The following is a 12,439-nucleotide window of genomic DNA, read 5'->3' on the forward strand; positions in this document are numbered from 1 at the left end:
GATATGTCCTTGAGCACTCTCAGCGATTTTCTTCAATCGAGGAAAACCGCCGTCCTTTCATGGGTCTCTTCAACTTTGGGAATAGGAAAAAGTCACACGGAGCCATATCTGGTGAATTTTTGCACTTTGCAACACTTTATTTCATTTTTTACGCAAAATTTAATACAAATTCTTTGACTTTTCAATTCTTCCATTGTAAAAATCGCCGAGCTCAGAAAAACACGTCGAACCTTAGCGACTACCACAGACAAAGTAAACAGTGAATATAGCTGAAAATTTCATCATACTTTAGGGGCATGTATACCAACACAATAAAAAAAAAATTTTGACAATCAGACACTCCAGACCCGCGAAATTTAATTATTAGTAATTCCGGGTACTTTTTGAACACACCTCGTATGTATGTATGTATGCAGTCATATGTGTTTGCGTCCACCATGTACTCAAAATCAGATTAAAAAATTTGATGGGTTCACAAAAATAGTTTTGCACTGAGAAAGCACTTTGTTGCAAAAAGCCAGTCAGGCCTTATGCGAATTACGAATAATGATCAATTTTGGTAATTTTGTGCATTCTTATATACATTATAACACATAATTTCCTCGAAATTGTATTGAGTAGTATTATGTATGTATTATGTATTAGTAGTATATGGATTACACTTCACTGTTCTATTTAAATGTTTCGAAAATATTTGTGTTCACCTAATCATGCGCCTATGTTTCAGTCCAGATGCAACTCCTGCGTCGCGTGCGAGATTAAGGCTAAAAAGCCGCCAAAATTCTTGATAAAACCTCAATCTGAATATAAACAAGCTTTTAAAGCTGGCGTCCCATCGTCCGTAAATTCGAATTCAACCAACAGCAGCGCTTCTTCGAAATCTGAACGAGTACAGATCAAGGTTCCTAAGCCTAAGGAACCATTCGCCAAAAGGTAATGTAATATTAAAAGTTCGAAACACGTATCCTACATATATATTCTTTCAAGCTCGAAAAGGGTCTTATTAGTCAGGCATCTTAGCGTCAATTTTCAGTACTGAAAGGGTTTCAAAAACCTGATCCTTCAAGTTCAGAATCAAATTCAGAAAAAAATATCTACTTCTAAATGTATAGGTCCACTTGATTAACTTTTTTTTAAATTAAACGTTATTTGTGTCGTTTCAGTTTCTTTTAAACACTATTTATTAATTTCGAACTTAACTCATTAAGCAGATTTCTTACTTCTTATCGTTGTAAACAACTACGATTTCGGGGAAAAGTTATAAAACTGCTGGCTTATTTAAATGAATACAAATGAAACTTTGTATTCCCCAATAACACAATTTTCCCTCTCCCGATAACACAATTTTCTATTTCAAAAATATTTATAGCCCCTCTCTCATCGAAAATAAAACTCGTCCGATTTTTCATCGAAAAAGGTTCGTTACTGCATTAAAGTTAATGCAGCCTAACATTTCTTCAGTCGTTCTTCAAAAAAAAATCGAAAAAACGAAAATACTAATAATTATGGAATGGTAGTAATTCAATTACTACTATTTAAACATAATCGGTCCCACTCCGATATATAAACGATACAGACGCCAAAGAAAAAATCAAATATACCAATTTTCAGCTTTCTATTCTATTATTTGGATATTGAAAGATACTCATAATTCTATAATATAAAATTAATATAAATAAATATGTTTGGTTGACTATATTTTTTTTAAAGCTAAGATAGAATAGCTGAAAATTTGTATACTATTGCAAAAAAAAATAAAATTATAGAACCAATAATAATTAACACTTACCGCTTTCAATCAACTTGATTATCAAAAAATCTTTTCATTTTTCATCAGAAAAAGTTGCCAAAATTCCTATTTGAATATCCTATCTATTATATCCTTAATTTGATTTTTTGTCCTAACATTCATATGTTGCAGATCTTACACAATATTATCCCTATCACCGCCTTTTTCTTTGTGGAAGGGAGCAGAGAATGGCTATCCAGATTATTGGAGATTATCAAGTGTATACCAGCATTCCTATAAGCCCCTAAGAGATAGAAAAAGGACCTTACTAAATACAGTTTATAGATAATTTTTTTATAGATTTGTCTCAATGCATTAATCAATAGTCGGCAAATAAGCTGTAACTACACAATTAAAGTTATAATAAATAATATCAAAGTATAATAATCATTAATACATCACCAAAATATATTGCATAAAAATTTAACTACTTACCTCAAGCTTTAACCGGCATATTTCAATTTTCTGAATGCATTTATCTTTATGAAGAACAGAAACCAAAATCTATTTTGAATCACTAGAGAAAATTTTAACACCAATCTAATAATAAAGCCGTCAAATTCTTAAGGTAAATATTTAAATCATATTTGTTGCTCAATTTAAATTATATGTGTTTATAATTTTATTAGATGAGCTCAGAGAATTTCAAAATAAAAATAAGGCAGCTAAAAATTAGGCACCAAAAGCACTGATAACATTTCAAATAAAAATGACACTGGAAAAAATTGTTATCAATGAAACACATTTAATATAAATGTATTAATTATTAGTTTTAAAGTAAAGTAAAAATAAATAATCTCTATGTACAATTACATACAAATATAACTATGTATATTTCTTGTATGAATCACCGTTTATCCGATTCATTGTCGTCATCTTCAGAATCTTCTAGTTCAGGCATAGGAAATCTCAAAATTGCTGCTACACCAGTCAATTGATCTAATTCTATAAAAGTATATATTATTAGTTATGTAACAACATGTTATTATAAATCATAAAAGAACTGTAAATTAAAAATTATAAAATAAAAATTATATAAAATTAATATTATTTTTGATACATACGTTCACCAGAAACATGCATGCTTGAAAATATTTTGACTTCTCCGCCAAAGTCGCGAACATTATCAACAAGGCCGACATACAGCTTCCTGGCTGCTACGTCTTGGCATCTATAAATGTAATACAAATACTGAAAACTGATGGCTGCAATAGATGATTTAATAATGTGTTTTCTCACAATCCATCAAAATTCTGTTTGTTCTTAAGAAATATAAAGACGGTTATAAAGACGCGCGCGATGTAACAAACAAAAAATAAATATTTTGCAATGAATAACATATGCATTTACTAATTAATATTGTACTTAATAATGTACTAATTATTAATGTAATAAGTTCAAATGTTAGTAATAATTAATCTTATTATTAACATATGTCTTTGAACTCTCCTTTGTTCATCAGATTTAGTTTGAAAACCTACTTCATCTTATGATTGATGATTTCTTCTTCATTAATTAAAGCTTAAATAAAACAATGTTAACAAATGATTAGCATCAGTACATATAAATTATTTAGGGCAGGAATTTTAGTCTGGAGGCATACATTTTATGTAATGTTCGAAAGTCGATAAAGAATTTCTTTTATAAGATATTAGTTAATGTTTGAAGAATGCAGAAAAGAATTGAAAATGAAAAACAGTTAAAAAGCTTTAATTTTAACCGGTGATCAAGTGGAGGGTCTCCGAAAATTGGGGCATTGATATACCCCTGATTTTAGCCCTCCAAATAATCTAATGAAGAAATGATTATTAATCTAGAATGTAGTCGCATTTATATGAACAACAGATAAGTTGTCAAAAAAAATCACAAATTCCTTTAGAAGTTGAGAAAATTGAGGTATTGTTTAATTAAAACAGAAGAGAATTATTGTGCTCAAACAGCTACACCTTCAAAATCAATTTATATTTTGTAAAATCTTCTCTACGCATATTTGTGAATAGTTGCACTTTAAAAATATAAACAAAATCGATTTCTTAAAACTTCCAGTCTAGAACACCCACTATGATAATGACAATGATAACATTATTATTAATTTAATTACCTGAACAAATTATCAGATATCATAAGGGTTTCAATAGCCTGAGCTTCAGCAGCTCTAAGCACATCTTTTTTACCATAAAATGCTTTATCAGGTTCACATTGCAACATGGTATAAAAACTCTCTAAAGCCCTGACTTCACTTGAAGCTTTTGTGTCTGAAATTCTAGATAAAACAGAAGGGTCTTGAAGTACTTCTAAAAAAAAAGAAGAAATATGTTAGTACAAAAATCAAAATGCTCAAAATAATTGTTTTGGCATGTGCCTTAAAGTAAATTTTGTTAGTACTTTCTTGCATATTTTTAAGAACGTTATAAATGTTTAATCTAATATTTGTTTATAATTTCAATTTTATAAAACTTTACTGTTTTTAAATGTAAACATTTTCATACTTTTCTTATGATATCAATTCGTCATTTATCCTTAGATCAAATAATCTATTCTACTTCAAACGCTGTTAAAACCTTTGAAACAAAATGCTATCATGTTTAGTTGGTTGTATATTGATTTAGGTGTAACTAATAAAATTACAATATTTAATATAATCGTTTTGATTAATATTTATTATTCATATATTTAAATTTATTATATCCAATGTAATATTCATAGTTTATTGTCTTATTGTTATAAATAGTTAAAGATGATACTTCTATAATTCTTCAATAAATAAATTTTGTTCGAATTGTAGTACAGTTGGGTTAGAAAAGTCTATATAGTGTTTTAATTGTTAAAAAAAAATTGAATTACCTTTAAGAGAATGTTTAAATCCTGAAGAAGCATGAATTAACATAAACTTTGATTTATTTTCCAATAATACTTTGATGTCAGATTTGACAGCTTTCTGGAACATATAATCAAAGAACTGCTCTTTCACAAATCCAGGAGATGCTATCAAGATACATTTCACAATTTCAAAATTCACATGACGTAAAATAGCTTGCATAACTGATTCATAGAACTTTGCTAAACCCTGAAATAAAGAAATCAATATTTTAGAGAGCTTCATTAATAAATAGTACCTACATTGACAGTGATATCTGATTTTTATCACGATTGGCTACTGATATAAAGTTAAAACATTATAATAACTATTGTATTAAAAAAAAAAATCAAACACAATTTAAAACATTCTATAAGATATTATATACATAATTTTATTTTATGCTAAAAATGTGGCTTTATTGATTTATTGAACAATAATAACCAAAACAAGGTGAATGCAGTCACACATTCCTGTTTAAATTTGCAGTAATTTTATTTTTGAATTTATAATTAAGCAATTATATTATATTCTTTATTATAAAGTATTTACCGTTTCATGTTGCGACACAAAGCCTTTTCTTTTTCGAGGTATATTTTGGTCAATTTTGCTTCTTATAAGAGTCATACTTGATGTAATTAAACAAACATGTGCTAATCCTTCCTGCATAACCACAGCTGCAACATCGGCTGTTTGTGTTATATCACACGCACAATCCACACGTTCTAATGCAACTGAATCCCATAATTGTTTATGAAGTGAAAATTTTCGATTTAGTTCTAAATCTAAAGTATGATAAGCACCCATCTACAAAAAAAATATCATTTTATAGCTTTGCCATTTTATGTACATATTTGCAACATGTAGTTGCAATGCTAATACATAAACATTTTTGAATAAAGTTAAATATATTTTACTTAATCAGGTCTTAAGGAGTAAGGCACCTTTTTAAAATATTTTTAAACCTCACTATTATGTAATTTTAACATTATCAAATATAATATGGTTTTTGATTTGTTTAATAGAACTGTTGATGTATTGAATCATTTTTAAAAAATACTGTCTATTCCTTAAAATAATTCTAATTGTTTTTCATAAATGAGAGTAGAAGTTGCTAGTTATAAAAAGGTACTATTCACTATAAATTTGATTTGCAAAATATTCTATAGTTTGCTTAGCCAATGAAATCATAATTTGATTAATCATTAAAAAGTAATTGTAAATTGTAAATATATAGAAAATATATTAACTACTTTGAAACTCACTCTTATAAAATTTAATTATTCACATGGTTGTAGAAATTTTATTAAATTAAGTATACTATTATATTTTAACATTTATGTATATCATATTAACAGGTTCTTACCTTGACATATTGATTTTCTTCAATGTTTCGACCTTTAAGTCGCAGCATGCAAGCTTGAGTATCAAAATCTATATTTTCTACTCTAATTGTTAAAATCGTGCGAACTCTGTTGCTGGTGGAAGAACCTGTTGCGGATTCATTCTGAACCTGCAATATAAATATAAGTAATGGTTTAGTTGTTTTGCTAAAACTATGAATATGTTTTGTATGTTCAAAGAAATTTTAATAAATTAAAATTTTGTTACATAATTTAATTGGCCATTTATACATATACAGTCGGCATAAAGTAGCATTATTAAGATATTTTTGATTTTTGTCATGCAATAATTCATATAAAATTACAGAAAGCCATATATAGAAGTAACATATGTTATTAGTGAATAATATTAGATAAAGAAAATGAGTATTATAATATCTTTTATATAAATATACTTTGGAAAACTGCATTTAAAGTTTTTTCTCAAAAGATAGAGACTATGCGAATTGATGAAACTGAAAATTTAGCACAGAACAAAACACGAAAGATATTATAAATGACAAATATAAATGATATAATCAGTGCAAGATTATAAACAACAATGAAGGCTCCATGTTATACGATTCCTAAGATATTTCAAAAAAAAATAAGATGGGTAAAGCGGTAAACAAACTGGAGTAATATTGAAAAAAATGTAGTAATTATTATCAAAAATATTTTTATCATACCTTTCTTATCGTTGATGCTCGAACGGAGTCGCCTTCAGATATTAAATTAAAAGCATGCCACATATCCTCCGATTCTTCGGGAATAAGGGAAACACTCCTAAAAAAGTAATTAAAAACATAACCTCTGGTAATCATAAGAAATAACAAAATATTTTATTTTAACTGACCCTTCTCCATTTTTTTCCACATTTTTGTGAACCAATTTCATTTCGGCCTAAGAACGTATTATTATCGTATAATAATATCACATTTTAGCATTTTCAATTGTGTAATTTAAGTCTACAGACATCGAAACATCAGTGAAAATTCCAAAGTGTCAACACGTCGATTTTCAGCAGATTATTTTCTATCGTGATGGTGTGGTAAGCTTGGTTTATCACGGTGGACGTGGCATTTTCAAAATACATATCCATAGATAAGTAAACATATCTCTGATTTTTTGTTCACTTTATATACGTATCATATCTTTCAAATTTCTCATTAGGGTAATCTGCAAACAAACCTATGAGAACAGCAGCACAGAAAAATATTGAAGTATTTTTTTGGATTAGGAGATCCGTTGTCAAAACTTTTGAAAATGAGCAAGTTGGCGCGTTGGCGGCGTCAAATGAAGTTTCGTCTGAAATTTTTACAGAATCACCAACAAAACGAAAATAATTATTCTAGTGTTGTGCAACATGACTATATCAACCAACTTCACTCTAAACAAAAAATTGACACATTTTGACGTTACGAAGCAAATGAATTATTTATTTAAACACATCGTTAGAAGCGGTTTTGTACAAAGTCTTAAAACAATTGGCAATACATTATAAATTGGAAGCAACTTTAAGTTTTGGATTAAACTGAGAGGTCTTTTCGCATTTTTCATGGTGTAATTCTTATTGAAGTAGAATATTATATTGAATTGAAGTAAAAAAAAATGATTCCAGAAAGTGAATATTTGACTCTTTCCAACTTAGCTGGAGTAAAATTAAACCCAACTCTACTTAGGTATATTAAAGTGTGCAATATAAAAATAATACATTATTTCAACCTTATGTTTTAACTATTTTCACAGAATTATTCTCAAATTTTTGGATTTGAATTATGCTCCGGAGGCTTTGGTTGAAGTACTTCAATATATAATTTTGCACAAAGAAGTTCACAAAAGTTTTTAGTTGTATGTAAGAATGATATTAAACACTTTTACACCTACAGTATACTATACATTCCAAATTAAAACAAATGTGTAATTATTCATCAATAATAAAAAATATATTCTGATAAAGTAACTCAATTCATAACATTCTTAAATTATTAGGTACATTTCATTGTGGAGCACAACTGAGGTAACATGCAACATATTATAATCAAAATCAGGTACATGTTCTCAACTTAAAACTATGAGTTAAACCCAAAATAAACAAATGCTAACAATACTTCTATGCTCTTAGCATGCAAACAGAAAAAGCTAGATAAATTATATTGTTTGCAATAAATATTATAAAATATGAATATCTGAAAAATTAATTAAAATTGAAAGATAAAATTTTGGTAAAGAAACTTAGTTTTAAAATAAGCATACACATGACATGGCCGAACAATTAATTTGATTTGATTTGCAGAATTTACTGTGTTTAAAGAAGAAAATATTATCATAATGTATGCTTTTTTTTCTCAGGGTGCAATTATCAAAAGTATTATTCACTATTATTTATAAAAATATTTCATATTTTAAATGTAATTTTTTATGTCATTTTATTACTTAGAGCATAGAAGTACCTTTGTATGTAGCATGTACATTTTGTTCTTTTTAATACTGATAACAAATCAAACTTTTGAATCGCTAAAAAATAAGTAGACTTCGATGACGTTTGGCAGGTGGTTCTATTATATCTAGACAATTTTCAGGACAAGAATTATTATAATGTTCATTTATTGAATCTTCCAAATCAGAAACAGTAATTTCTTGTTTTTCATTTTCCTGATTTAATAAATCATTATAACGCTTAATAACATCAGGATCCTATATAAAAATATATAAACATTATTAATATGCCATAAAATTTAAGTAAAATATAAAAAATGCAAATACTTCATTTTGTGCAAAGCAAATCACTAACAACAAATAATATAGTTTGTTAATCTAGTAATGTCACTAATATTTCTAAATACAATTGGCATACCAGTTGCATTGATGAACAATATAATAAATGATTCATATCTAACCTGTAACCATTTATGATTAAGAACTTCGGAACTGCTATATCTAGTTTTTGGATCTACTTGTAACATTTTAGAAATTAAATCCTTGCATTCAGCACTAACCGAAGACCAAATACTTTGTTTGAAAGAATATTTTCCTTTGCAAATTTGATCAGCTGCTGAGAAGGGTAAGCATCCACAAAGACTGAAAGACAAATATATTATATGGTCAGTTATTATTTGCAAAGATAAAATTATTGTCATATTGTCAGAAGTATTGAAAAAAAACTCCCACTCAAATAGAATTAATGATAAATTTATAAAAAAAATATATCAATCTTTTGCCTACATAAATACATACCAAACATATATATTACACCGAGACTCCAAACATCAACTTTTTCAGTATAAGTTTTATAATTCTTTAATATCACTTCGGGTGCAACATACCATGCAGTACCACATTCAGTTTGTAACACTGTGTTACCTTCAACAATTTTACTTAAGCCAAAATCTGATAGTTTGACTATTGAATCATCACTATTGCTTTGTAACAGAATATTCTCAGGCTAAAATGAAATAAGATATTAATATAGCTATTATATAAATTATTATATCAGCTAAGATATTCAATTTAATACTTTTAAATCTCTATGTGTGATGTTCTGTCGATGTAAGTAATTAACAGCAACAGCTAGTTGGTATATAATATTCTTAACTATTGGTTCTTTCAGATATTTCGACTCTTTAATTTTATTATATAAATCACCTCCATTCATAAGCTCCAATATCAAAAATACTGCTTCAGGAGTTTCAACAATGTTGTAGACACTAACTATGAAGGGCTAAAAAATATATTATAAGTAAGTAAAATAAATTATAACTTTACCAGATTCAACCAGATTCGAGTACTATATAAATATTAATTAGTTCAAGGAATTTCACATTAAATTTATTAGAAATTAATGTGAAAGGTAGAAAATTCCACATCATGAATTGGGTCACAGTTATACTAAATAATGAAAAATAAAACATTAAAGCATACTTAGAAGAATTATCTATGTGTGGTTTTGAAGTATTGTAATTTAACACGTTTGCCACTAAAATTATATCAACATATAATTCCTCAAATTAAAGCATTGAAAATTGCTGTTTTACTTATTTCATTACAAGAAATCAGTGAAATCAAAATTATAAATCAAATATTAATGAATGAATTTTTGAATGTTTACTCATCTTCTTACTAATTCAAATTTAACAATTTACTCACATGATCTAATTTTTTCATAATATTAATTTCATTCATAATACGATTAGGATGATTTAATTTCTTTTCATCATCTGCTTTACTCTTGATGATCTGCTTTCATAGCAAATTTATCACATGTCCTTTTGTTAAATATTAATCTCACAACACCACATGCACCGCTTCCAAGCTCACGGGAAATGTAGTAGTCATCTTTGATGAGCTTTGGGATTTTATCCACAGTATGTGTGAAACGATCAAAAATCTAAACACTATAAATAATAATAGAACAATTATAACAAAGTAAGTCATGTTTATACAATGGACAAAGCTAAATACACATGTATGGAAAACCAAAAACTAAAAAATTACATTTTAATAACATAACTTACTACCTATTGGCATAACATCTTCATTTTGCAATATCTTTGGTTTCCTTTGCAACTTTTTCACCATTATGAATGTTCCATTTCGAGAAAAATCCTGAAATGCACTCAAATGAAAAACTTTATTTATTAAAGTTTTATACATAATATCTTCTATCAACTGCATGAAAACAATGTAATATCTGTCACAAAAAAGACACACCGTGAAAAGTAATTATTATCAATTATAATAGGCTATTTATTACTATTATTATAAATTGAAACATGATATTAAAAATAAATTATGTTATATCAGAAAGAGGAAATCAAAATAATTTTCTCCTTCTAAACAACTTCCAATTCTAATAATATTATCAAGATGTATGTTAACTTTATTCGCATTTTATACAAAATATAACATCTCATGAATATTAATGCATAAGTGATATCAATATATTCAATTGATGATAATAGGAACGAGATATCAAAGAAAAAACTCAAAATTTCATCAACATTGAAACTACCAATGATATAAACTTTTTATGATGATTCGAAGAATTTGAAATGGTTTGTGAATCAAAATTTGCAGACATTTACCTTTACGCAGAAAATTTAATGGCATACAAGAGTACATTTGTTACTCAGCTAATATTCTTAACAACTCACTTCTAAATAAACAGGAGAATTCCAACTGTCTCTCGTTTAAGTTTAAAATGTGTCCTAGATATAAATTGTAGGTGTTCAACAGACATTTCGTCTGTAGTCAAATTTATGTCACAATTTTCTCTGCCAACTGCATACTCCAATTTAGAAAGATCTACGATATAAAACAATTGATATTGGAGAAAACCAACAAGCATGCAAACAATTGTAAATCATCTTAACAAAATACCAAATTTTTGTGAAGTCGTCGTATAACTACTAGTTGCCCCCAAATAGTTTCATGCACATTATTCTCATTGTTCTCAGCTTCGAACGAAGACTTTTTATGATATTTGATTTTACATTTCCAGTCATGCTGTCATTATTATTTTGTATAATTTACAATAAAATAAAATATGTGCGTTAAACGAGTTTTTTCATAATGGCTTCTGTTGAATGTTGTTTGATAAATGCATACTGGCATGAAGTTATGTAGAAATAATTTGACAGCACATTTGGCGGAAAAATATGTATCTGATATTCAAAATTATTATTTTATTATTATTTTTTTATGAATTTATATCCATGATACATTATTTATTTTTGTTAACAATTTGCAATTCTATATTCAAAGTAGCAATAAAACAGCTAGCAGAAACTAAAAAAGCGTTAATTTAAAGAATTTATTATTTAATTTTAGTTGTAAATAGTTAGTGTAAATAGTTTAAATTATGTACCTCAGTTTATGAATACTATTAAAATACAAATTAATGGTTCACCAATGGTATGCGCAAAATAATCTTTTAAATAAGCATGTATATAAGCGCAATCGAACTTTTGACTCTGAAATATTTGTTAGTATGATTTGTTGTTCCCAGTAGTCTATAGAAATCTTCCATAATAACCAATTATTAATTAATTTTATAATTAATTATTAATACATATTTTAGTATATTATATATTATATCACCATTGTTTTGATGAATTTGAAATTTGGCAAACATAAACTTATTATACTCTCACTTTAACAAAGCTACGAGAATTTATGCACACATTCTATAGTATATTATTATATATATATATATATATATATATATATATATATATATATTATATGTCGATCTTAATTGATGATTTATGATGAAGTGATTTTAATTATAGTATTATCGAAGTTCGAGGCATACTACCCATGATTTTATTTGTTACGTGCCGCTTGCTTAGATATAGATTTTGTCAGAAGCAAATCATGATTTATATAGAAATATTATTATTTGTTAAATTT

At 27.1% G+C, this 12,439-nt stretch overlaps 3 protein-coding genes across 3 annotated transcripts; all 3 read right to left on the reverse strand.

Annotated features, from left to right (window-relative positions):
• Positions 1-2,592: 2,592 nt before the first annotated feature.
• LOC113385044 (protein pelota-like) lies at positions 2,593-7,024 on the reverse strand. Its single transcript, XM_026622847.1, has 8 exons — positions 6,885-7,024; positions 6,718-6,814; positions 6,013-6,159; positions 5,199-5,453; positions 4,634-4,856; positions 3,891-4,083; positions 2,854-2,960; positions 2,593-2,734 (listed from the first exon to the last, which is right to left on the reverse strand). Exons 1-8 carry the CDS (start codon positions 6,923-6,925, stop codon positions 2,637-2,639), a joined length of 1,161 nt encoding a protein of 386 aa, XP_026478632.1. The 5' UTR covers positions 6,926-7,024; the 3' UTR covers positions 2,593-2,636.
• Positions 7,025-8,381: 1,357 nt separating this feature from the next.
• Positions 8,382-9,057, reverse strand: LOC113386945 (serine/threonine-protein kinase Chk2-like). The gene is made up of 2 exons (XM_026624705.1): positions 8,929-9,057; positions 8,382-8,725 (listed from the first exon to the last, which is right to left on the reverse strand). Exons 1-2 carry the CDS (start codon positions 8,992-8,994, stop codon positions 8,546-8,548), a joined length of 246 nt encoding a protein of 81 aa, XP_026480490.1. The 5' UTR covers positions 8,995-9,057; the 3' UTR covers positions 8,382-8,545.
• Positions 9,003-10,606, reverse strand: LOC113385827 (ovarian-specific serine/threonine-protein kinase Lok-like). Its single transcript, XM_026623657.1, is given in 6 exon segments — positions 9,003-9,109; positions 9,266-9,473; positions 9,546-9,749; positions 10,175-10,264; positions 10,266-10,415; positions 10,559-10,606. Coding segments are annotated over 6 exon segments (807 nt in total).
• Between the last annotated feature and the right edge of the window lie 1,833 nt (positions 10,607-12,439).

The sequence above is a fragment of the Ctenocephalides felis genome, unplaced genomic scaffold (assembly GCF_003426905.1).
Source record: "Ctenocephalides felis isolate EL2017-DRISC unplaced genomic scaffold, ASM342690v1 CF-g0.4_SCAFFOLD_03571, whole genome shotgun sequence".
Taxonomy (NCBI): domain Eukaryota; kingdom Metazoa; phylum Arthropoda; class Insecta; order Siphonaptera; family Pulicidae; genus Ctenocephalides; species Ctenocephalides felis.

What these genes read in the sequence shown, in the direction of transcription:
- LOC113385044 (XM_026622847.1), bottom strand. Translation starts at nt 6,925, where the DNA reads ATGAAATTGGTTCACAAAAATGTGGAAAAAAATGGAGAAGG. An exon ending in GAGCATCAACGATAAGAAAG is followed by an intron (nt 6,160 to 6,717) that starts GTATGATAAAAA and finishes TTTATATTGCAG; the next exon opens with GTTCAGAATGAATCCGCAAC. An exon ending in AAGAAAATCAATATGTCAAG is followed by an intron (nt 5,454 to 6,012) that starts GTAAGAACCTGT and finishes TTTTTTTTGTAG; the next exon opens with ATGGGTGCTTATCATACTTT.
- LOC113386945 (XM_026624705.1), bottom strand. Translation starts at nt 8,994, where the DNA reads ATGTTACAAGTAGATCCAAAAACTAGATATAGCAGTTCCGAAGTTCTT. An exon ending in TTAATCATAAATGGTTACAG is followed by an intron (nt 8,726 to 8,928) that starts GTTAGATATGAA and finishes ATTTTTATATAG; the next exon opens with GATCCTGATGTTATTAAGCG.